This window comes from Ceratocystis lukuohia (genome assembly GCF_044167205.1).
Source record: "Ceratocystis lukuohia strain C4212 chromosome Unknown Supercontig7_pilon, whole genome shotgun sequence".
Classification (NCBI taxonomy): Eukaryota; Fungi; Ascomycota; class Sordariomycetes; order Microascales; family Ceratocystidaceae; genus Ceratocystis; species Ceratocystis lukuohia.
The window spans coordinates 1,628,624-1,654,246 of record NW_027263526.1 but is presented as its reverse complement, the minus strand read 5'-3'; the positions used below and the strand labels follow the sequence as shown (position 1 = coordinate 1,654,246).

The 25,623-nt window shown below is 48.0% G+C and overlaps 4 protein-coding genes across 4 annotated transcripts; 2 read left to right on the top strand and 2 right to left on the bottom strand.

Annotated features, from left to right (window-relative positions):
- Positions 1–2,875: 2,875 nt before the first annotated feature.
- Positions 2,876–7,896, top strand: HOO65_070344 (putative 115 kDa protein in type-1 retrotransposable element R1DM; the record flags this gene model as incomplete). The annotated part of the gene is made up of 4 exons (XM_071004786.1): positions 2,876–3,707; positions 3,776–4,339; positions 4,651–7,609; positions 7,656–7,896. 4 exons carry the CDS (start codon positions 2,876–2,878, stop codon positions 7,894–7,896), a joined length of 4,596 nt encoding a protein of 1,531 aa, XP_070857062.1.
- A 2,081-nt stretch (positions 7,897–9,977) lies between these two features.
- Positions 9,978–11,603, top strand: HOO65_070343 (uncharacterized protein; the record flags this gene model as incomplete). Its single annotated transcript, XM_071001310.1, has 1 exon — positions 9,978–11,603. The coding sequence occupies one exon, from the start codon at positions 9,978–9,980 to the stop codon at positions 11,601–11,603; it is 1,626 nt and encodes a 541-aa protein (XP_070857061.1).
- A 1,521-nt stretch (positions 11,604–13,124) lies between these two features.
- On the bottom strand, positions 13,125–14,971 carry HOO65_070342 (Vegetative incompatibility protein HET-E-1; the record flags this gene model as incomplete). The annotated part of the gene is made up of 2 exons (XM_071004976.1): positions 13,125–14,588; positions 14,648–14,971. 2 exons carry the CDS (start codon positions 14,969–14,971, stop codon positions 13,125–13,127), a joined length of 1,788 nt encoding a protein of 595 aa, XP_070857060.1.
- Positions 14,972–19,471: 4,500 nt separating this feature from the next.
- HOO65_070341 (Vegetative incompatibility protein HET-E-1) lies at positions 19,472–25,011 on the bottom strand (the record flags this gene model as incomplete). The annotated part of the gene is made up of 6 exons (XM_071004773.1): positions 19,472–22,174; positions 22,232–23,742; positions 23,796–24,217; positions 24,420–24,698; positions 24,758–24,896; positions 24,957–25,011. 6 exons carry the CDS (start codon positions 25,009–25,011, stop codon positions 19,472–19,474), a joined length of 5,109 nt encoding a protein of 1,702 aa, XP_070857059.1.
- Between the last annotated feature and the right edge of the window lie 612 nt (positions 25,012–25,623).

The following is a 25,623-nucleotide window of genomic DNA, read 5'->3' as shown; positions in this document are numbered from 1 at the left end:
CGGATGCTAACAAAACGGGCTGAAGCGAGCTGTCACAAAAAGGTATGCTTGGTGTCATTTAGCGTTCCTGGGTATTTTATGTGTTGAGTGATTCGTGGATGCTAGTTTTTAGTCAAACTTCACTCTCTTCCGTAGAACCCTTTCCTTTCCACTCCTGTTTTGTGTGAGATGCATCATCAGACGCTGCCCTGCTCTGTGTTACTGCCTTGTAGTGCTGCCTCTTCATGTCCCCCTTTTTACTTTTGCTACGAAGAATTTATGTAGGCCATATGCGTATTAAAGTGGCTCAGTGTTAGTTGCATATGCATCCTGCACTCTGCAGAGTAAAGCAGATGGGCGACGGACGATAGTAGATGCTGCCATCTGCCTCCTTCATGTCAGCTAGCCAAATTGCGGGTTCCTTTTGATCTCCTTTTTTTTTCTTTTTCTTTCCGGTAGCTCCATAAACTGAAGGGCTCAGGTTATGGCTGGCTACAAATCGTTTGTTGCCCTGCCACAAATATCTTGCCTTGCATGTGGAGGTTTTGGGAAAAAAAAAGATCCTCCCCGTCACTTATCAAACACGAGCTGACTGGCGGCTTACAGACGCCCTGTTTTGAAAAAGGGGAGATCTTGATTTGCGGTTGTTTTTTTGTCCTTTCTTTTCTATTCTTACATGGCCTTCTTTTCCTCAAGGGGAGTTTCCCCCTGAGTCACTTGCCGTGACGTGTCAGAGTAGGCATATATGCTTCGGGAATAAAAGACAGAGGCGGAGGGATGACAAGGAGGAATGGATGACATATCATATCAAGGAAGAGCTATAGGCTGACGACGCTAATGAAAAGACTGGACGTTATAGTGGTAGAGAAACGGCGATCTTGCAAAGGCAGGTCGCCGAGCTCTCTTGCATCGCCCGTTTACAATACTGCTGCAAACCTCAGGCCTGGTTGCATATTTTGAGCGTATGAAGTCATCCCTTTTCTGTATGATCCGAGATTTCAATACGGATTCTAGCTTTCTGGCCCAAGACATCACATATCGGGACCTTTCAGCTGAAAATGAGGTATTTTATGATCACAGCAGCTAGAAAATGCCTGGCTCATGCAGCTGGACAAAAAGGAGAGACGAAAGAGTAAAGAAGAAAAGGGGAGAGGAAACGGATGCCTGTGATGGCGGCGTGTGTACATGCTATAGCACCAGTGTGGCCGAGATTCTATCTTGAAAGAGCCACTAGTCAGTCGAGGACGTCTACATCTGTCTTTCCCATGTATGCAACCATTGTAACTGTCTTTTCTTTTGCACATCTCATGAGCATATCTGCTATGCCGAGCATGAGAAGTAAGACATGTCCAAACAGGAGCGGATTCCGTGCTCTGGGCAGAGCCTGATCATCCGGCTAGATTCTATGATTAGGCTGGGCATCGATGCAGTTGTTGGCTTTAAGTGGCTTGACATGAATCATATACCATGGGGCTGCACATGTTGCAGGCTGGACTTGCTGGGTTACACCCTCGTCGGGGGTTTTTCCTCTTCTGAAAGCCTAGGGCCGACCCAAGACTCTTTACTTTACTAACACCGCTAAGTGAATGAGCTATTTAGACCGCTACGGCGCTCTGTAGCCCATGGCAGCGTATTGAAAATTGGAAGCAAAGTTGCACGGCATAAAGCTTTCAGAGAGAAAGGGAGAGAGAATAGGCAGGCCATGCTGATGCTAGATAGAAATCCTCGCAGTGGCTTTCGAGCGAAAGTACACGGTAGGTACCCTACTAATAGTGCATGTGATTGGTGCCTGCCTGAATTCTATGTTTCCACATTCTATGCGCGTGCTGGGCTGGAAAAAGACGATGTACGACATCGCCAACACGATACGAAGCGAAGGAGGGGGGGTCTGGGTGCTGGGATGTTGGAATTTTTGGATGTAAGCCAACACCAAAGTCTCGTTTTGCCTTCTGCTGGTTCTGTGTTTCTTCTTCTCATTCTTCTTTATGGAGGGCCACCCTTCGGCTCACCAGACACTGGGTTCAGAGTCAGATCTGGGTGGTCGAGAGGCTTTGGGCTTGAAGAACTGAATACGACGTGCCTATTGAAGCCACCGATAGGGAACGGTGGACGGGAGTAAGATGCCTTGTGAGTGCAAGATATTGAGCAGTGGCATAAACTTGGAATGGGATAGGTTGAAGAGAGGTAAGAGTGGTAAAATGGCGAATGGCATGAACGGACCTGATGGTATATGATTTCCACAGTGGACGATGACTTCTTCCCCTCTGTATATCTGAGACAGAAGTAGATGAAGAGAAATGGCTGTTACCATTCTTGTTTTAATAAGGAAAAAAAGAACCCCGGACTTGCATTTGAATGCATCTAACAAACAGATTGTGTTCTTTACGGGTTGTCTACTGCTATGTGATGGAAATAAAACTGATGTTGTATTATTTTACGTTCATGGGAAAAAAAGGCCTCGAATTTGAATAGCTATGGGAAAAAAAAAAAAGAAAAAAAAAGGAACAACCCCCCCCTTATAATTCAAAATAAGCGCGATTTTTCCCGTCAAGCCATGCGCAGTGGTTAACCACTGTCGAAACTCACCATGGTGTAGCTGGTTATCACGTTCGACTGTAACTTGAAAGATTTGCCATCGAAAGGTCACCGATTCGACTTCGGTTGGTGAGAACTACTTTTTGCCTCTTTTTCGTGCAGCCCTAAAAGCCGAGCATAGAGGGCCCCTTCCAATTCTGGCCTTGCTGTTATTCAAGTGACCTGTGCCACAAGCAACTTGCCCTTTTCTCTCAAAAAAAACTTCCCTCCTACAACTCCAGGAAAAGGAGGTAACCCTAGGCAACCCTTATTTTTACACTCTACAACGAAGGAACCAACGAAGAAGACAGACAGCGAAGCCATGGAGTGCGAGGGTGCACCGGATGTCGCCGCCACGGCGCAATCCGCTGAGTACCAGACAGAAAAGGAGATCATAGATCTGGTAATGACGAACGTGATAGACCTCGCTGAAGGTGAAATTGAAGAACAAGCGAGGGAAACACGAGCGGCCAACCCCATTGAACTACCAGAGAAAAGGACCATCGAGCAACAAGAAAACAAAATAGAAAAGGAAAGAAAGCATGGAGGAAAACTGACCGAACGGGAACGTAACCTCGCCATCGCTCACAAGTTCATTGCCGCCGAAAAGAAGCAGGTGGAAACCAGGGGCAACGCGCTCATTTGGCTGGCCGAGAAGCTCCCTGAAATATGCAACCAAGCCATCTCCATGGCCAAAGGGGATGCAGAAGTGAAAAAGCTGACTAGCCATGTGTCAGCTGAATTCAGAGCGATGTTCGCAAAGATACAGCATGGAAACCCCACCACAGGTGGTGAAAAGAACAAGCCGACTGACGAGACACCGAAAAAACAAAACAAGCCGAATGGCAAGCAAACATATGCGTCAGTAGCCAAGCAGGTGTCTGAGACACAAAAACAACCAGCGCCCCCGAGAGAGAAAACGGGACCGAAACCTCCGGCCAGGGAAGCAGAGAAAAAGGTCCGGGTCTTCATCCGAGGACCAGCGTCAAACAAGGAGGAAACCGTGAGCGCCGAGCTAGCGAAGATTTTCAAGGGTACGCCCAAAGAGTTCGAAACGAAGAAGGTAAACTCAGGCTGGGCATTCTACATTGAGAAGAGCAAGGCAACCACAACAAACCTAGAAAGGGCAAAGACAGCATGTGGCGCAAGAGCGTGTGAGTTGGACAGCAAGTGGACACACGCACGAATCACTGGCCTGTCGGATTTCTATGTCCTCAACGAGGGGGCCCCGTGCCCACAAAGAATGAGGAATGGTTCACCGGACAAATTGCACGGCAAACCGGGGGACAAGTCAAGGCCATCAAGTGGCAGATTGAGGCGGAGAAGTACAAGGACGCCACCCTCCGCGTCGCCATCGACCTGCCGGAAGGCAAAACACTCCCCTCGGCCATGAAATTCGAGGGAAGCAACAATGCGGCACAAGTCAAAAGGTGCAGGACCCCGTCCCTACCTTTATGCCGCACCTGCTGGGAAGCGCATCCCACCACAGGCTGCAAAGCACCCCCGAGGTGCAGGCTCTGCGGGAGCCGCAACCATCAGGAGAAGGAGCACTCTGGCCCACCCACAGCCTGCATTGTGTGCAACACTGCGGGACACGCAGCAGGAGAGGCATCCTGCAAAAGGGACGCCCGGGGGAGGAAGTCCGCGACAGGACCAGAGACCCAGGTGCAGGGGAAGAGAAAGGACGACGGCCAAGGCTACAAGAAAAGAAAAAGAACAGCCACAGCGGAATCCGAGTCCGAGCCTGAAACCGAAAGCGAACCAGCCCAACCCTGCCAAGACGCATGTTAGGAGACCTAACGATCTGGAGCGTCAATGCTGGAAAAGGGGAACCGAACCACGTGAATGCACTACGACAGGCGGTCGAGCAGAGAGTAGACATTCTCCTGATACAGGAACCCTGGATAGGTCAGCATAAGGACAGAACAAAGGACCACCCGGAATTCACTCGGCATAGCCCGAGAGATGGATGGGAGGACCGCCCCAGAAGCATAGCCTACGTACGAAAAGACATAAAAACAACGGAGACGCACCAGGACCATCCGGACCTATGCCCGATCCGTATAAAAACAACGCAGGGGACGCTTCAACTGATAGGGGCATACAACGCTCCAGAAAGCCGCAACTGCATAAGGCCGGGCGAAGGCCTGCAGGAGCTCATGCGCTCAGAAAAAGAGAGCGCATGGATAGCGATAGGGGACCTCAACGCACATCACGGAACATGGGACGCTAATCCCAGGGAAAATGAAGCGGGGAGGACCCTGGAAAGCTGGATGAGAGACAATGACCTTACCGTGCTCAACGACAAAGACGAACACACACACAGCGCCGGCAGGGTCATAGACCTCGTCATCACACCTCAAACAACAGTGGGCAAATGGACAACCTGCATGAAGCTGATACCAGGAAGCACTAGCGACCACGAGATTATTGAGGTGAAAGTAAGGACAAGGACAACACGGAAAAGACCCGAAGCAAAGTGGAGGCTAAAGAAAATGAACGTCGACAAGTTCGTCGCAACATGCAATCAAGAAGCTGACCAGCTGGAAAAGCTTTTAGAGGGCAGTGGCGACGCACTAGACACAGCTGAGCTCCTTGCCAAGGGTCTGATAGCAACTGTAGAGAGGGCACTTGAGGCTTCAACACCAAAAACGCCCCCCAACATTGTTCTCAAACCGTGGTGGAACGAAGGGTGCAAGGAGCAGAACGCGCGGATGAGGAGAGCCCGAATAGACCACCGCAACCAACCCACAGACAGCCAGAAGAGGGACGAATATGCGAAGCAACGAAAAGCAATGAGGAAAGAAATCACCAAGGCAAAGAGAGCCCTCATGAGCAAGATCATAGCCGGACTGAAGGAACCGAAGGACGTCTTCCGCGCTGTCAAATGGGCCAACGACAAGGTAGACAGACGCATCCCCCTGCTGCAGAGACCCGACAAGACGAAAACCACCTGCACAGCCGAGTCAGTAGCGTTGCTCCTGGAGACACACACAAAGGAACACACAGAAAATGAGTGGTGTTTTCACGAACCTAACCCAGAGGCAAGTGAATGGCCATCCCTCACCCGAGAGGAAGTGAGAGATTCTCTGTGGAAACCTGCGAACACGGCCCCAGGAGCAGACCGCATCACAAACGAGGTTTGGAAAAGGGCATGGGAACCGCTAGGCAACATGATAACGAAGCTGTACAACCTCTGCTTGGAGAACGGAAACCACCCAAGCATCTTCAAAGAGGCAGACCTAGTAGCGATCCCGAAACCTGGACGACCACGCGACGAGCCCAGATCGTACCGACTCATATCACTCCTACCCACCCTGGGAAAAGGCATGGAGAGAGCCGTGGCGAGAAGGCTAGCAGAAGAGGCGGTCCAAAAAAGGATCATCCCAAGGAACTACATCTGCGCAGTACCGAAGAGGGCGGTCACGGACCTCCTCATCGAACTGCGCGGAAGGATAGAAGACGCACAGCTCTGGAAAAAAGTCACTTCGATCCTGACCTTCGACATCAAGGGCGCTTTCGACGCGGTTGAACCAGCGAGAATGGAACGACAGCTGTCGGAGAGCCGATGGCCGACCAAACTGTGTCGCTGGGTCAGAAGTTTCATGGAGGGAAGGACAGCACGCATGAGAACGGAAGAAGGCTGGACGACGAAGCGAGTAGGAGGCTCCCTCCCACAAGGCTCTCCAGTCTCGCCCATCCTATACATGCTCTTCATGGCTCCCATCTACAGGAGGATACCAAACCTCCTAGGATACGCAGACGATGGAGCACTGGTAGTTAGAGGCCAATCTTTCGAAGACAACTGCCAAAAAATCAAATCACTGATGGAAACAGTGATAGAATGGACGGCACAGAACGGGCTAGACCTTGACCCAGGAAAGTCGACACTCCTGCACATTAAAGGCAGGAGGAGGATCACTGAGAACCCATCTGTCACAATCGAAGGAATGGGAGAGGTGAAACCCACACCAGCAAAGGAACCAATGAGATGGTTGGGGCTTCACATCGACTCTAGCCTACTCTTCAAGGGCCACGTAGAGAGAACGGCAGCAAGCATCAACCGAGTAGCCAACGGCCTGAGATACCTGGCCGGATGCTACAAGGGAGCAGACACAACATGCATGCTGAACGCAGCCCGAGCGTGTGCGCTGAGCAAAGCCCTATTTGCATCGAGTACATGGATGGGAACTGAGACGACAAAAACAGCAACGGAAAAAGTTAACGTCGCAATCAGAAACTGCCTGAGGGCAGCACTGCCCATGTACTGCACGACACCAAAAGAGTGCCTGCACCACGCAGCAGGCCTCCCGCCGATCGAACTCCTGTGGGAGGACGAAAGGAGAAGGGAAGCCATACGCTGGCACACACTGGACATAGATCATACTCTGCGAGGAGGAGCACATAATCCAGTCGTGATGAGGCTACGAAGACTGCTTCCGGCGAGAATGGAAACACACATGACACTGAAACCGACAGTCGCAGGACCAAGCATGCCCCCTCGAAAGTGGCTCAGCAAAGAGAAAGAGGCTGAGAAACACAGAGAGGAGGTGGACATGGCCACTGTAGGAACACTCATAGCATACTCTGATGGCTCGAAAGACGCAAAGGGAAACACAGGAGCAGGTTGGGTCACCACCATGGACGGAACCACCCTGGAAACAGGACATAGTGCTCTGGGCAAATGGGTGGAGGTTGCAGACGCAGAAGCGTACGGGGCATGCGAAGCAGCCAAGCGGGCCGTGATGCACACAGACGCCGAGGAAATCTGGATATGTCTGGACAACCAAGGAGTAGTCGACCGACTGCGCAACCCGCAAAAGCGAAACAGTACCTCCCAGGACATCATCGACAGAACGAAACGGATCCTAAACACGTGGAAGAACAGAAAGGACAGGAGACGCGTCCAAGTGCTTTGGGTCCCAGGACATGTAGGCCTGGAGGGAAACGAACAAGCCGACGCTCAAGCCAAGCTCGGATGCCTCGGACACGTCCGCGAACCCCGCGTCAGTCTCGCAGGGGCAAAGAGGTGGAGGCGAAACCAACTGCGTGAGGAGTACGAGAAATGGTGGAAAGGGCAAAAAGGATATCGCCCATTACAGGACATCCCATGCAGCCCCCCGTTTCGAACGCCGGGCTACAAAGGAGTGGACAGAACGGAACTGGGGCACATCCTGGCAGCCAGGACGGGGCACGGAGACTTTGACCAGTACCATGACCGTTTCAATCACCAATGCCCACGCAAATGCATCCACTGCAAGCAGCCGAAAGAACGAGGACACATGTGGACGTGCAAGACTTTACCAAGGCCGTGGGGCCAGAGGTTCACGGACAAGCTACTGAAAAACACAAAGGCAACAAAGTACGTTGCTAGCGTGCTACACCGGAACCTAAAGCACCTACAGCATAGGTGAGGAAGGCAGTCCTCATGGATGCACACGGCGCGGATGCAATAGCCAAAAAAAAAAAAAAAAAAGAAGGAGGAGGATGAACAAGGGGACGAGGGGGACGAGGGGGACGAGGGGGACGAGGGGACGAGGGGACGAGGGGGACGAGGGGACGAGGGGACGAGGGGACGAGGAGGCCGGGGACGAACGGAGGGGAGAGGGGAAGAGAGATGAGAGAGGGAGTGCTTTTTAAAAAAAAAAAAAAAAAAAGAAGGAAAATAGAAGACAAGATCGGACGGAGATGTCGAAGGGACGCGGAAGAGAATTCGGAAGGTCCTTTCTCCCGACGCCCAGGGTCTACTAAAAATGCGGCAACCACCTCGCTGAACAGAGGACAAAACCGACGTACTCCGCCAGGGCCGATACCCAGGGCCGACAGCCGTTGGCCTCTTAGACTAGATCACTATATAGGTAGGGCGCCAAAAGCCAAAAAGAACCAGGTAACCAATCCTGGAAACACAACCACCCAACCAGCGGGGAAGCCCTTGGGGCAACGTCTTCCGGAGAAATCTCCTGGCCACAAGGCTGGACCCTCAAAAGTCATAGGAGTATTTCGAAGAGGACGAGTACCTGCAACTGCTGACTGCCCGGAGGAGGGGTCGGAAGACGACATCTTCCAACTCCCCTTCCGTCCAGAACATGCCGTCGTATTACCGGGAAAACTGGTAGGTAGACGCTAAATAGTACATACATACATACATTGCCCTTTTCTCTCTTTTTTTTTTGGCAGTAGAAGCGAGAGTTGGGCTAGTAAAATATGGCAAAGCTGCCCCAGAGATACCTAATTCTTTTGCTCCTTGATTGATACTGGCCGCCGAGGGTCTTCTTTAGCTTGCTAGTATCTTTGATCGTATAATCTAACCGCTGATGAACATACACGGAGATGTTCTGGATGTTGTAAAGCGATGGTTTGAGTCGAGATCCGGGTTTACTGGGCACTCTCTTTACTACCAAAGGCGGTGGACTAAGATTCGAGTGCAAGTAGCATCAACTACATGTGCTCAAACATCATGCTCGAAATGGCGACATTTTTCGAAGAACTTAGTTGGGTCAGATTCAGTCCTTAAAATGTTGAGCAAGTAGTCATAGCAAGGGTCATGGCGGACAGTATCGATGCTTTTTGCCTAACCCTAACACAACATCGCTCCAAAAGTGATACTAACGCGAATATACACCGTGACGAGAGATTGTACTACTATTTATCACAATACAAGATGCTATTGCTAGACAGGCTGGCTTTGCCGAGAAACTTTTTAATCAAAGTCTTTGACTTGTTTCGTGACGACTATTCAAGACTGGCGAGAGCCTTCTCCACCTCGCCAGTACCTCTCTTATCTCGCGAGATTTAGCTGAAATTTTACTGCCAAAGGCGGTGGAGATGAAATTCTCAATCACATCCCTTCTCCAAATACCGCTTCCTTTTGCACACTAATGCTGCCGTTTTGAGGGCTGTATCCACTCATTTGCAGGCTGAAGGTCACGTGGTGGGCTGACAAACTAGCCCCATGTCGAGTTTCCCTACGCTAAAATTGTCCAAGCTTTCTTGGCAAACGATTGCACATACAAGCCGGGCGTCGTACAGGCTGAATTGACATGGTAAGTTATCTGCCTCGCCAGTCAGGTCATCATGTCTTTTCGTCTGAGAACAAGACACCCCTGCATTCAAGAGCAGTTAGGATCTCTCAAGCCTAATTGCCTTGTTAGAGCCTAGTATCTCTGAGCCGCGACACCCGGGTTAGTTGAGCCTTCTTGTGCCTAGGGAGCCTGGGGGAATATGGAAGCTACTAGGATGGATAGAGAGAATTGAGAAGAGTATGTGATGATTGCTTGAAGGACTTGGGGAGTTAAAAGATCGTCTGGGGCTCTCTCCATCTTGTCTGTTTGTTACTTTGTTTAAGCAGTACAAACCAAGCAACACAAGCCATGCCTGATATTCAAGGAAAATTATGCCAGAGCCTGTTTAATATAGGCCTAGCAATGATTTGCATCATATGCTACGCCCTCCTCCTTATTATATTTTTCTCCCCAAAGAGCTTCCATATCGACTCTCTCACTAACCCCGACAAGACATCCATTAAGCCAACAGTAGCGGTATCCCTTATTTCTGTTGTTCTCAAAGCCGCAACTGCTGCTCTCATCACCCGCTGCGTCGAGCACTCGCTTTGGATTAGACTCAGCAAAGACCCAAACAGGGAAGGGCTGGATGCTGCTCTTACAGTTGGAGAGATGAGGCGACTGGCCCAATGGGCTGTATCGCCACTGGAGCAGTTTCTGTATGTCATAGGCGGCTTTCAGGGTCCTGACAAGCGCTCGTTGCTGCTCCGCATTGCCGGGCCACTCTTGCTGGCCACTGCAGTTGTCGGCCCAGTTCTCATTAGTGGAATTTCAGAGAGCATGGACCTGTCTGTCACGATGGAGTCTGTAGCACGTACAGCTGACCCGTGGCTCGCGCGCATGGACTCTGGTAACCGGCGCTCTCGTGGAGGAAACTCATTTGACAACCCAACTGAATCAGCTGCTAGAAATGCCATGATGGACCTTAATGCTATCCCCGCCCCTGTCTGTGAGGGCCTCGACGACCGGTCGACATGCTCTGTAACAGCTCGTGTTGTTGCCATCCAGGCTGTTTGTACTAGCGAAACACAGTCAAACCCTGGAAATGTCGGTACTATTAGCATGAGCGGCAACGACACTACAAGATTCTGCACAGGAGAGAATGCTGGCCAGATTTGTGTTGAGTTAGTCTCTGCGTCTCCAGCTACTTACGCCCAGTTTATAAGCGGCATTCCGGCGTGCTCGAACACTGATGTTAGCGACTGCTCGGCCGGAGGCATAGGAGGTCAGTGGGCAAGAATATACGGCGTCTGGGTCAATGGGGTGGATATCACGGCCGACTCGGAGCACCGGATCAACACCGTAACCTGCGACCTGACCTATGGCAATATTACTGTGAGCCAGAACGCCACATCGTCGCCAAGCCTGGACCGTTCATCATTCACACAGGCCTCTTCGACAGAGCTCTACCAGTATGGCTACACAAATGAGTCCGTGTTCCAGCTGAATCGCATCTACACCGAGTTCGGAAATTCTCCATATGATTGGACACTGGCAGCCGTAGGTACCGGGTCAAATACTATTTACTCCACGCCTATGGCCTACAATCTCCTCGGCGAGGATGCTAACAATGATGCGGAGACCGTTGCACGCCAGATCGAAAAGAACTTTGATATGGCCACGCTACAGGCCTTTGCACGCAGTCCAAGCTCGTCAGATCTCCTATTCACGCGTTCCCACAAATCGCCTGAGTATAAGTACGACAAGGTTGTGCTCTTAATCCTTGTTGTGCCATTTATTGCTACTATCCTAGGCACTTGGAACCGCTGGCGTGTAGAAAGTAATGTGATTACGATTGGCTATGATCCTCTCGGTATTGCTCGCATTGGACCTGTGGAAGGCCTGGCTCATGGTTCTATCATCACGGGAGAGCAGAGGGAGATGGAAGATAAACTCAAGGTCTGGCGATGGACAAGACAGGAGATGAATGAAGACAATACTGTGAGCACACGCACTGGAATCCAGGTTGGTAGTGCTTCCGAAAAGTGAGTCATGGGATGTAGCCAAGGGCTGGTCCAGGGTGGCTGCCGGTCTTGAGACTTTTCTTTTGGATACTAGGAAGCTAATACCACTTATTTCTTTTACATAATTTCGAAAACTACTCAGGGGTCTCTCTCTTGCGTAGCACATGATCTTGAGTATGTATACTTATAAGCCTTTCACAAGCCGAGAGATTGTAGGTACTGGTCTTCCTAGGTCAAATCCCATAAACTTTTCCTAACTAAGTACCCTCAAAAGTCTGCCACATCTTCGAGAACAAGATTTAGTGCTACCTAATCTCGTAGATATGTGCGCCGTTTCAACTACCACACTTTGCTCTCAAATTCAAACTGCCACCTCCGCCACCCCGCCATTTAGACACCATCAACGCCCCCGGTGACATTTTGAAAAGAATTTTGGTCGCCGAGTTGTCTAGGCACACACAACCTTTGCGTCATTAAATACAGGTGCAGTCTGGTTCTCGAACAAGGGTCAAATGAGATTTTCACTTGGGAAAGATACTCTACAGTGATACCACGAGTGCCTTTTACTAATAGCGGATTCAAAAACCCAAGTATTTCGCACATCGCCGGGCAAAGCTATTGTGGGCGACAGACTTGATCACATCCATTAAAAATTAAGCCCGCTAAAGAACGGAGTATTGGATAGAATAGGGGAATTCTGCGACTCCTTGTAGCAGCTTTTTCCAGATATCTTGGATACTTCGGGAAGAAGCCATTTGAAGAGTCTTTGTTCGGAACTTCATCGAAGGATGGAGTTGAGAGTGAGCACAATGGTGGGCTATTGCATTCATATTCTCCTAGTGGCTCTATAGGGCTAGAGGCTGGTATTTCCCTATGGGGCTTTGCGAAAAGATCATCATCATGTGGTGGTTATATTCTGTGCCATATGGAGTTATCGTGGCCCTGTGCTCGTATGTCTCTATCATGCGTTGATGTGTAGTCATGTTTGGAGATGTTCCATCTAGAACCTAGCAGGAAAAGAACTAAACGACTCGACGCCAAGAGATATCTTGGCAGGGCATTAATGTCTTGTTATACTGCTTTCCGGCTATGAAATCGAAATCTCTAACCGAAGGGTCTCCTAGCCTTATGGTGACATCATGAGATCCTTGCGTGAGAAACCGAATGAGTGATGTTAACACAACTTTCGTTATTGAGATCCCTACAAATGAGCCAAATGAGATACTAACCTTAGACACTGTTCTAGTTTTTGTGCCGGCGGAAGACTGGTGAATGAGTTATGATGGGGTTTTAGGTCTGTTAGAGCACCTATGATGATGTGGTAGATGGACCTGTAATGGACTATGGACTGTAGTTCTATTTAAGAATAGCTACGGCAAGTAGATAAGTGCAAAAAGGTCAAGGTATGTATGTTGTACCGAAACGGCGAAATTAAATTCATGGAAACGATTGAATGCAAGCCTCGGAAAGCAGAATATATTGGAGTATGAAAATGATCGCTAATCTAGCAGGAAATATGTCGACATGTATAAGAGCCTATTAACTTTCACCGAGGTAAGGTGTCACCCTTTTCACGCCAGCCGGTGGAGTGAAACCGCAAGAAGGAGATGCGGTAGGAGAGTGAACAGAACGCAAAATTCGCTCCAGATACTACTACATCTTTTGATTCATTTGTGCTGTTGGGACGATAGTCTGGAGGCAACCAAAGTACCCTTTCTTGGCCTTCCAAAATCCACGAACGGTCGTCGCTAAGGCCATATTTGGGAAGATTAGAACTAAGGAGGGAGGTTTGAGTAGTTGGCGGAATTGTGGGCTCGATGAGAGTGTTCGGGTTTGAGGGCGTGAAAGCTGGAGGGTACAGGCGAGAATTGATTGGGCCAGGTAAAATTCGTTCCTGTAAAAGAGTATGCAGAAAATTACTAGAAGTGGCATCCGAAATCTTGACTGTCATGTCCCGAGACCCTGATGCCAATCGCTGACCATCGTTCGAGAATACTACCGATATCACCCAGTCATTATGGCCCTCAAGAGTGTGTAGACAACTGCCAGAAGTGGCATCCCAGATCTTGACTGTCATGTCCCCAGACCCTGATGCCAATCGCTGACCATCGTTCGAGAATACTACCGATGTCACCCAGTCATTATGGCCCTCAAGAGTGTGTAGACAACTGCCAGAAGTGGTATCCCAGATCTTGACTGTCTTGTCAGATGACGCTGATGCTAGCTGCTGTCCATCGTTTGAGTATATCACAGATGTCACCCAACCGCTATGGCCCTTGAGAGTGTGCAGACAACTGCCAGAAGTGACATCCCAGATTTTGACTGTCTTGTCGCCTGATGCTGATGCCAGATGCTCTCCATTATTTGAGAAGACGATAGATACTACCTCGCGATTATGACCCTCAAGAGTGTGTAGACAAGTGCCAAATGTGACATCCCAGATCTTGACTGTCTTGTCATGCGACCCTGATGCCAGCCACTTCCCATTATGCGAGAACACTACTGATGCCACCCAATCATCATGGCCCTCAAGAGTGTGCAGAAAACTACCAGAAGTGACATCCCAGATCCTGGCTGTCTTACCCGAAGACCCCGATGCTAGTCGCTGACCATCATTCGAGAACACTACCGATGTCACCTCGCAATTGTGACCCTCGAGAGTGTATAGACACGTGCCTGAAACAGCATCCCAGATCTTGACTGTGTGGTCTTCTGATCCCGATGCTAGTCGCTGTCCGTCATTCGACAACATTACTGATGTTACGGGATCGTTATGGCCGTCGAGAGTCTGTACACAAGCGTTCCAATTTGCTTCAACCCTCGGCTTTACCTCAATCCAGCTAGGCTCTTCCTGGCTAAATATCCGTCTGATCAAGCTGTCGGTAGGGCTAAATATGAGAGCCGAAACGTAAGTCTGAAGAGGTGCCGTTTCAATTACTCCCACATGGAACAGGAGAAACCGGTGAGCGTCTTTAACGATGTCTTGAAGCTCTTGTGTTCCCTTCTCCGACTACAAAGTGTTAGATTCTTGTTTTCCCGAATTCATTGTTCTCGTATGAGGCTACTTACTAGATCAATCTCTAGGTTCCGTAATGCTTTCACTCCAGCAGAAATGCTGTGTAAAAGACTGAGAGCCTCCAGCCACTGAAGGTATTTTTCTTTGAAGAACTCCAGGAGCTTATCATTCCCACTGAACAATGCCAATGATTCGTGAAGATGGTCCACCCAGAAGATGCAGGAATATCGAATTGGAGCCAATGGGTCTGGATTAGGAGTAGTAGTAACTTCGCTGATGAGACTCCCGGATGCGAGTAGACCGTAAATGTCACGGCTTAGTGTAGTATAGAGAACATCTAATGATCGCATAAATATGATGTGGTGCTGGTGCGGCATGCTGAAACTTGGTATCTTGCTTGAGCGTTCTTTTAGCAAGTAGTCCTTTGCTGACTGGTGCACGAAAGAAACAACATTTCCATGAATAGCCAAGAAAGAGCCGCATAGGCTGATGGCGTCTTCTACCTCCTGTCTCTCGAATTTCTCGAGTACCTCAACAAGAGCATGTAGCTCTTCTAAGGTTACAGATTGGTATACGACTAAGGCCGTTGCAAGGATCTGTTCGCAAAGTTCTGCATCCTCTGACTCATCAATCTGCTTCAGCATCCGTCCATAGAGAGCATCAAGTCCAGGAGGGAATGACTCCAACTTCGTTATCGTGTTCCATTTTCGGGTCTTTGGATCGGAAAGCTCTTGACAAACTAGAGCTACTCAGAGGAAAGTGCTGTTGGCGTTTGAATGTAGATATTTCAAAACGGTGGCTTTAATGTTCTCATCGTATCTCTTTCTCTCCGCAAGCCCGTCGACTTTCAATTTGATATAAGATTCGACTGCTGCGGAAACGGAACTTTGGTTTATCTCAAGATGTATCTTGACCTTTTGCTTGGCGTCATTGAGGACTTCTTCGATATCTGGCCAATTGCGGCTGGCGATGGACAAGACAGGAAATTCATTAATACAATACTGTGAGCATACACACTGGAACCCAGATTGGCAGTACTTCCGAAAAGCGAGCCACGAGATGTAGCCAAGGGCTGGTCTAGGGTGGCTGCCGGTCTTGCGATTTTATTTGGATACTAGGAGGCTAATGCTACATATTGTTTTTAAATGATCTCGAAAGCTACTTGAGGGATGCCCTCTTGCGTAGCACACGACCTTGAGTATGTATGTCAGCTTTTAAGCCTTTCACAAGCCGAGAGATTGTAGGTGTTGGTCTTCCTAGGTCAAGTCCCAAAAATGTCTAACTAAGCACTCTCAAAGTCTCTCATATTTTCAAGATTTGGTGCTACCTAATATAGTAGACATGTGCCATTTCAACTATCTGTTGTGTGGCGCATTAACCAGGTTAAGTGGCGTCGCATACATGCCCCACTTATTCATAACTCTTGTGGCTGAAGATCCATGATAGAGTTGACAACCCTATCATGAATCCTCATGAGCATTATAAAAGGGGTGAAGTCCAAGAACGTAGTGTAGGATTTATCCCTTTAATGAATCAACTGATTCAACATTTAAGATCTATTTTACACTTGGGCCTTGGAAGAAGACCCTTGATGTCTGATACTAACCCTAACGGTTGGGCGAACTGGATCAGGGTCATGGTCGCTCACATTTTCCAAGATAGCGCATGGGAGTGGACATGAGCTGATGCGTTTATCGGGGGAAATATAGAGAGTTACATATGGATAGGGATAGTAAATTGTCTAGACTGTTGTTCACTCTATCTAGAAGCCCTACAAGTCTTGAACTTTCTTATAGCTTGCTGATACTATTGTCCAGTGTAAAAAGGCGGAGTGACAGAATGTTCCAGCGGCTTTAAGATCTCTTTTCATAGCTTGTAGCTGGAGTATAGCAAGAAGTATTACCTACCAGAGTATATCGTGTCTTCGGAAACATTGTAGGAGACAAATGGCGCTTGTGAACTAGTTATTTGCATGTACTAGCTAGATCAGATTCTAGTAGGCGATGATATATGCTGTATTTGGAAGCTATCTTTTCTTAATTCCTTGTACTGAAGTTCCTTGCCAAGGACTTCAAATGAGGGGGTTTTATATCCCGTGCCATATCGAGTTATTATTACCCTGTGATCACATGTCCCTATCATGCGTTAGTATAGTCATGTTTGGATATGTTCCATCCGCGACCTTGGAAAAAAGAACTATACATACAATTTGATGCTAGGAAATGTCCTGTTAGGCCTTTGTTGTCTCATCATGGAGTTGTCCGACTATGAAATCGAAACTTTTAACCGAGGGGACTCCTAGCCTTATGGCAACATCATGAGGTGCTTGTGTGAGGAACCGAATTAGTCATGTTGATACAAGTTTCGTTGTTGAGATCCCTACAAATGACCCAAATAAGATACTGAACTTAGGCAGTATTAACATTAGATATTAGGAGGACGTACTGAATGTCCTGTGAAGAAGAGAAAGAAGGAGAATGAGTGATTATTCATGTTATGCTAAGTCTATCTAAGTCTAGTCCGAGGGGCGGATCTCGGCCGGTTTATATATCTATTACTACCATGTTCTGCCTTGGATGAATACCCTTAATGTCTAAAGCTAGCCCTAACGTAAGGGCGAACTGGATCAGGGTCAGCAATCTTGGTAACCGTGACTTAGGTTACTGACAAGTATTCTAGTTTTTATGCCAGCGAAAGATTGGTAAATGGGTTACCATAGGTTTTTAGGCCTTTTATGGCACTCATGATGTGATAGATGGACTTGTAATGAACTCTGGATTCTAGTTCTATTCAAGGATAGCTATGACAAGTAGATAGGTACAAAGGAGTAAATGTTTGTAAGTATGCTATAGCTAAACGGTGAAATTGAATTCATGGAAACGATACAAAGCAAAGGTCCAAAAGCGGAATATATTGGAGTAGGAAAATGAAATCTAACCTAGAAGGAAATATGTGGACATGTACAAAGGCATATCAAGTATCACTGAGGTAAGGCGATGTCTCCCTTTCCACGCCAGCCGGTGGACTGAAACAGCAAGAAGAAGATGTGGTCAGAGAGTGAACAGAGAGCAACCCTCGCTCCACATACTGCCACATCTTTTAATTTCTTTGTGCTGTAGGGGCAATAGTCCAGACGCAGCCAAAGTACCCTTTCTTGGCATTTGAACATCCATAAACGGCCGTCGCTATAGCCAAAGCCAGGGAGGAGGAGGTTGGATTATTTGGCGTAATTGTGAGAATATCCAGGCTTGGAGTCACGAAATCTAAAGAGTACAAGAGAGAATTGCTTTGGTCGGGTGAAATTCGGCCCTGCGAGAAAGTGTGCAGACTTGTGCTCAAAGTGGCATCCTAGATCTTGGGTGTCGTGTCATGCGACCCTGATGCCAGCCACTGTCTATCATGTGAGAACACTACTGATGTCACCTAATCATTATGGCCCCTAAGAGTGTGCAGACATGCGCCAGAAGTGGCATCCTAGATCTTGACTGTCTTGTCTAAAGATCCTGATGCCATTTGCTTCCTATCATTAGAGAAAGCTGTCAATATCACTCTGTCAATATAGCTGTCAATTTTGTGCGGGCGTATGAAGACAGTTACAGTTGTTGTGCTGAGCCTTATAGCTAGAGTAGTAATTGAAGTCAGATTAAGCCTAGGCAATAGTGGCAAGCTGAAAAAGCATAATTGTGTATTTTTATCACGAAGGCGTAGAATTCTAAGAATTAATGTCATTACTTGAGCATTATTTGACGAGATAGTCTTGTTGAGGAGATCCGATAGACCCTTTTGTGGCCTTTACTTGATCTGAAGATGATGATAAAGGCTAGTACTCTCATAAAAGTACTTCTGTGTTATAGATCTCTGAACAATGTATGACAGAGATCGACTTGATGTATTAAAACATGAATAAACTGAGATGTGACCGCATGACTACAAGTTAACACAATGTCAGATAGGCAATCGCATGAGTCGAGGTCCTAATGGCAAAAGGAAATATGAGAAGGTGAAGACAGGGGATTCGAAACGCTCGGAACAGAACCGGGATCTGTCTTGTTGTATAGCTTCAGTTGGTGGTGTGTTGTTGTAGAATTGCTTGTATTGATTCCTCACTCTCTCCATCGTCCACCCCTGAGTACTTCGACTATGAGATATTTATACTTGGGTTTATGGTTACGTGTCCTTTCCTCCATGTCTGCTTAGTCATGTTCTGACATGTGCTGTGTGTCACGGACAGGCAGGAAAGCTCTATGAGACTGCTGGAACAGTTCAACAGACAGGACAGGCAGGACAGATAGACAAGGACGAGGACAGGAAGAACAGTATATTCAAAGCGGTAACTGATACCAGAGGACAGAAGACGAGGACGTTGCTTAGGGAGCAACGTTCGGTTAACAGAGAGAGAGATTCTAGCTAGTTTATATCTACAAGAGTTATAGCGAACAGAAGTTACAGAGAGGAGTGAGGCTGATAGCGGTGAGCAGGACAGCGGTGAGCATGGTCACACAAGGCCATAGCAATGGACAAGGTAACACAAGACTACAGTAGTAGACACAGTAGCACAGGGCCATCAGCAGTGTAGCACAAGGCTATGGCAGCAGTCAGGGCAGAAGGCACTGGCGTACCGTGACGTTGTGTAACAAAAGAAACATACCGCTTTTCCTGTAGTCGTGTTCTTCAGGGAAGATGTGATGATGAGCTTTGAATCCACGTTGGTTTTCGCAATGGGCTTGATTATACATATACATTGCAACTGAAGAGCGGTTATTATAGTATCAGAAGAGGAACTACGGTTGAGTAGTTGGATGTAGTATAGTATATTTGAGGTCCCGAGATTAGGTACTATATTGCTAACAGTGCACTCAAATCTAGCCTTTCCCACACTAACCAATGGATCTGAATCCTAGGAAGAAGATACGGCGAGAGGACGAGCATATGGCGACCCTATTTCTATGTACTACTATATCTTCATCTACCTCAAAGACGGAGGGACGATAGCTTGGCGGCAACCAAAGCATCCTTTTTCCATCCTTCATGATCCAGGGACTGTCGACAATGAAGCCGTGGTTGGCGAGATTTGGATCGAGAGAGAAAGCTTGATTGGTTGGTGGAATGTGGGATGCGGTGAACAGATCTAAGTCCAATAGTCCAACATCCAAAGAGTAGTCGAAATGGCCGAATGGATTGAGTGAAAATGTAATATTTTGTCCTAGGGAATGAGTATTTTGGCATAGGCCGGAAGTGGCATCCCAGATCTTGACTGTCATGTCACCTGACCCTGATGCCAGTCGCTGGCCATCATTCGAGAACACTACGGATGTCACCCAACTGGTATGGCCCTCAAGATTGTGCAGGCATGTACCAGAAGTGGCATCCCAAATCTTGACTGTCTTGTCATCTGACCCTGATGCCAGTCGCTGGCCATCATTCGAGAACACTACGGATGTCACCCAGCTGGTATGGCCCTCAAGAGTGTGCAGGCATGTACCAGAAGTGGCATCCCAAATCTTGACTGTCTTGTCATCTGGCCGTGATGCCAGTCGCTGGCCATCACTCGAAAGCACTACTGATGTCACCATATCACCGTGGCCCTCAAGATTGTGCAGGCATGTACCAGAAGTGGCATCCCAAATCTTGACTGTCTCGCCATCTGACCTTGATGCTAGTCGCTGGTCATCATCCGAGAACACCACCGATACCACTGCATCATCGTGTCCATCAAGAGTGTGCAGGCATGTACCAGAAGTGGCATCCCAGATCTTGACTGTCATGTCACCTGACCCTGATGCCAGTCGCTGGCCATCATTCGAGAACACTACGGATGTCACCCAACTGGTATGGCCTTCAAGAGTGTGCAGGCATGTACCAGAAGTGGCATCCCAGATCTTGACTGTCATGTCACCTGACCCTGATGCCAGTCGCTGCCCGTCATTCGAGAACACTACGGATGTCACCCAACTGGTATGGCCCTCAAGAGTGTGCAGGCATGTACCAGAAGTGACATCCCAAATCTTGACTGTCTTGTGATCTGACCCTGATGCTAGTCGCTGGCCATCATTCGAGAACATTACTGATGTCATCCGATAATATTGGTCCTCAAGAGTGTGCAGGCAAGTGCCAGAAGTGGCATCCCAGATCTCGACTATCCCGTCCCAAGTCTCTAATGCCAGTCGCTGGCCATCATTTGAGAATATCGCCGGTTCTACCTGGTCCTTGTGTCTCCCAAGAGTGTGCAGACATGTGCCAGAAGTGACATCCCAGATCTTGACTGTCTTGTCCCAAGAACCTGATGCCAGTCGCTGTCCATCACTCGAGAACACCATCCAGTTCACAACACCATCATGGCCCCCAAAGGTGTTCGGACCTGTGCCACAAGTGGCATCCCAGATCTTGACTGTCATGTCATCTGACCCTGATGCCAGTCGCTGCCCGTTATTTGAGAACACTGCCGATCTCACCTTTTCATCGTGACCCTCAAGGGTGTGCAGATATGTACCAGAAGTGACATCCCAGATCTTGACTGTATTGTCATTTGACCCTGATGCCAGTCGTTGGCCATCATTTGAGAACATCACCGACGTGACATCAAGGTTATGGCCTTCAAGAGTGTGCAGACATGTGCCAGAAGTAACATCCCAGATCCTGACTGTCTTGTCCCAAGACCATGATGCCAGTCGCTGCCCGTCATTTGAGAACGCTATCGATTTGTCCTTGCCATTAGGGCCCTCAAGGGTGTACATATATGTGCCAGAAATGTCATCCCAAATCTTGACTGTCATGTCATCTAACACTAATGCTAGTTGTTGGCCATTATTCGAGAACACCACCGATGTCACCCGATGGTCACAGCCCTCAAGAGTGTGTAAGCATGTGCCAGAAATGGCATCCCAGATCTTGACTGTCTTGTCATCTGACCCTGATGCCAGTCGCTGGCCATCGTTCGAGAACACTAGCGATGTCACCCGACCGCTATGGCCGATAAGAGTGTGCAGACAACTGCCAGAAGTGACATCCCAGATCTTGACTGTCTTGTCATTCGACCCTGATGCCAATCGCTGACTATCATTAGAGAACACTACGGATGTCACCCAACTGGTATGGCCCTCAAGAGTGTGCAGGCATGTACCAGAAGTGGTATCCCAAATCTTGACTGTATTGTCCCAAGAACCTGATGCCAGTCGCTGGCCATCATTCGAGAACACTACTGGTGTCACCAGACCATCATGGTTCTCAAGGGTGTGCAGGCATGTACCAGAAGTGGCATCCCAAATCTTAACTGTCTCGCCATCTGACCTTGATGCTAGTCGCTGGTCATCATCCGAGAACACCACCGATACCACTGCATCATCGTGTCCATCAAGAGTCTGCACACAGACATTCCAATCTGTTTCAACCTTTGGCTTCACCTCAATCCAGTTCGGCTCTTCATGCCTAAATTGCTGTCTTATCAGACTGTTAGTAGGGCTGAATATTAGAGCCGAGGCATAAACCTGAAGGGGTGCCATTTCAATGATTCCCACGGAGAAGAGGAGGAACCGGTGGGCGTCTTTGACAATGTCCTGAAGACGTTTTGTTCCTTTACCCTTCTACAAATTGTTAGATTCTCCTTCCCACGTCCATTGCTTTGTTATGAAGTTACTTACAAGGTCGACTTCTAGTGTCCGTAATGCTTTCGCTCCAGCAGAAATGTTGCGTAAAAGACTGAGAGCCTCCAGCCACTGAAGATATCTTTCTGTGAAGAACTCTAGAAGCTTATCGTTTCCACTGAACACTGCCAATGATTCGTGAAGATGGTCCACCCAGAAGATACAGGAATATCGAATTGGAGCCAATGGGTCTGGATTAGGAGTAGTAGTAACTTCGCTGATGAGACTCCCGGGTGCGAGTAGACCGTAAATGTCACGGCTTAGTGTAGTATAGAGAACATCTAATGATCGCATAAATATGATGTGGTGCCGGTGCGGCATGCTGAAACTTAGTATCTTGCTTGAGCGTTCAGTTAGCAAGTAGTCCTTCGCTGACTGGTGCACGAAGGAAACAATGTTTCCATGAATAGCCAGGAAAGAGCCACACAGACTGACAACCTCTTCCACATCCGCCTGCTCGACTTCCATCAGGTCTTCAACCAGAGCACGTAGCTCTTCTAATGTTACAGGTCGGTATACAGACAAGACCGTGGCAAGGATAGCTTTGAAGAGATCTGCATTGTCTGACCCATCAATCTGCTCTAACATTCGTCCATAGAGCGAATCCAGTCCAGGTGGAAATGACTTCAACTTTTTAATCGTCTCCCATTTTCGGGTGGTTGGATTAGAGAGCTCTTTGCAAACTAGAGCAACCCAGAGAAAGGTACCATCGGCATTTGACCGCAAATGTTCTAAAACAGTGGCTTTCATCTGGTCATTGTATTTCTTTTTCTGCACAAGCTGATCTGCTTTGAACTTGATGTAAGATTCCACTGCTGTGGAAATGGAACTTTGGTTTATCTCAAGGTGTATGTTGACCTTTTGCTCGGCATCATTCAGGACTTCTTCGATATCTAGCCAATTGCGGCTTGACACAATCCACTTCGCAGGTAAAGTTGTGGAAATGAACTTGAGTAGGCGATCTCGTTCCACGCTACACTCATCCAAGGCATCAACGATCAGGATGGCGTTTTTCACAGTTGAATCATTCAACATAGAAGTCATGACATCACAAAGTGCCTTCCAAGTGTTGTGATTGTCGAAGATTTCTTTCCCTTTACTATCGTACTCTGCTCGCAGATACTTCATGAGCTGTGGATTATGGGATGCAAGATGATGTATTAACCCTCGTAGCACGGAAGTGGCGGTGTTGAGTTGATAACGACCTGCAGCCTGGCAAAAGAAGTAGGACAGCGACAGCGATAGGTCTGACTGCAGCTCGTCGATGATACCGCAAAGAAGCATTGTCTTGCCTTTTCCAGGGTCTTCCTTAATCCAGAGAACGCGAGATTCGCTATCTGTTTTGAAGCGCTTAAAGTTCGGATGTTCGAGGATCCATTCATAGCAGTCTTTCAGCAGCCCGCCTTTTTTCTCTTCGATATCCCTCTTGTCTATGCTGGGGTCGGTCACGAAAAGGTCCGAAAGACATTTCTTGTCATCGTCGTCAAGGTAGACTATAGACAGATATTCTGTTAGCTATCATCTCAATAAGTACACTACTAGTTTCGCCTGCATTACATACCTTTTTGACTAGATTGGAGAGTGCCACTGACAAAAGCTCTAGCAAAGTCTGCAACAAGATTCTTGTTTTCGCCGAGATAGTTTCTTGTATGTCCTGCAATGTTACTTGGATCCTGGCTGTCTGGAGGTGCAACGTCTTCGAGTCCATTCTCCACGTTCAGTCTGTAATAGCCTCCAGTGCTGCTGTGCTTCTCCCTCAGTCGCAAGTCAACCTGCTTAGATGTAGTCGCAACTTTGGAGTATGCTCTGAAAACAGAGTCTTTCGAGTCGCTAATCTCCACAACATCGCCAAGGCCTGTGCCAATGCTCAGAATCATCATCTTCCTGCCTGGAAACGCTTTCTCGGCCTCTCCGATAAGGACCTCGCATGGATTATTGTATCCATATTTGGCATCGATGAACTGTTCTTTGTCTCGACCGATCCTGATTGAAATGAAGTTATTGCGTGCAGATATGGCCATGGCTATCTCCCAAATCTTGCACTCAGCAAAACTTGTAGATGTATCATACGTTGAGATGACAGTAGGCGATGTTTCAACATTAACTTTGGTCATGGCTAATACAGCGCTAAATAGTAGAAAGAATGTTAGATCAGCTAGGTGTAGGGTCTCTGTCTAAAACCTACGTTTTCGTGGAATGTTTGTCTCGGAACAATGTATCCTCATGTGGACAACTATCAGCTGTAGGGCTGCCTCGCAATCGCTGCTCTACGCATTGCGTTTCGCTGCAGTTCTCGCGAATCATACGTTTAATTGCGGTTTCTACCTGTGCCAAACGAGCTCCTGGCGAAGTCGTGAAGAGTTTTGTTCGTTCCGGACGTAATACTGTCTCGGCAAGGCTTTTATACGCTTGAATAGACTGATGGAGAGTCATTTTTAGCCGGCCAAGCATGATGGCAATGATTCTGTTACAAAACCGTCAGCAAGCCTTCCAGAATATAGTTATAACTACTGAAAGCCATACCCGCCTGTGCCCGTACCGCCGATAAGATCAAACATCTCGCAAGGCTTTTGTATTTCGGTATAACCCTCAGTATCCCGGATATGTTCGGCGATTTTCTCGAGAATCAAAAGGCTAGATAGTCCACGGACTCCACCGCCATCTGCAATAGTTAGATATACAACAAGGTATATGATGGTGGGCTGGCACTACAGAGACATACCGAGAGAAAGGACCTTCAAAGGCTGAGAGGTTACTGGTACACTATGCGAGCTCATCTTGGTTTATCTTCGGAGATCAAACTAGAAAAAAGAGGCTATTCAAAAATAGGGAGTGAGAATCATGGGCGAAGCAAAGAAAAGGACAAGAAAATGAGCAAACAGGTCTAACTAGTGCTGGCTGGTGACGCTATTCACTTCGTTGGAAATATCTAGGCTAGTAGAATAAACGGCAGCCAGCAGAGAAAAAGGACAAGTATGAAAGGAGAAGGAGAAATACCATAGACGAACCCAAAAAGACGCAGCCTTTGCCCAACTTGTTGGATAGTTGAGGGCTATGCAGAGCGTCACAAGTATGGATGATTGGATTCGTTGGCTAGACGCCCAGAATTGATGCCCAGCTAGTAGGTAGGGTTGTATTTTGTATAAAATTCGAGGTAAGCGACGAAGTACTACCCCGCGCCCATTGCTACGATGTATCGCCTGTGATTATTAAATCGGCCATCTTTTTAACCGCGACCAAGTTTAGCCCTTGAAGTACTTTGGGGTCGGGGAGGGGTAAATCCGTCCGTAGTTTCTAGAACCTTTAATAGTTCATTTGAACTTCCGAGAACAATATCTTGTATCTAGGAGTCATCATTCATTATAGTACTACGAAATCTGTTATTCTGA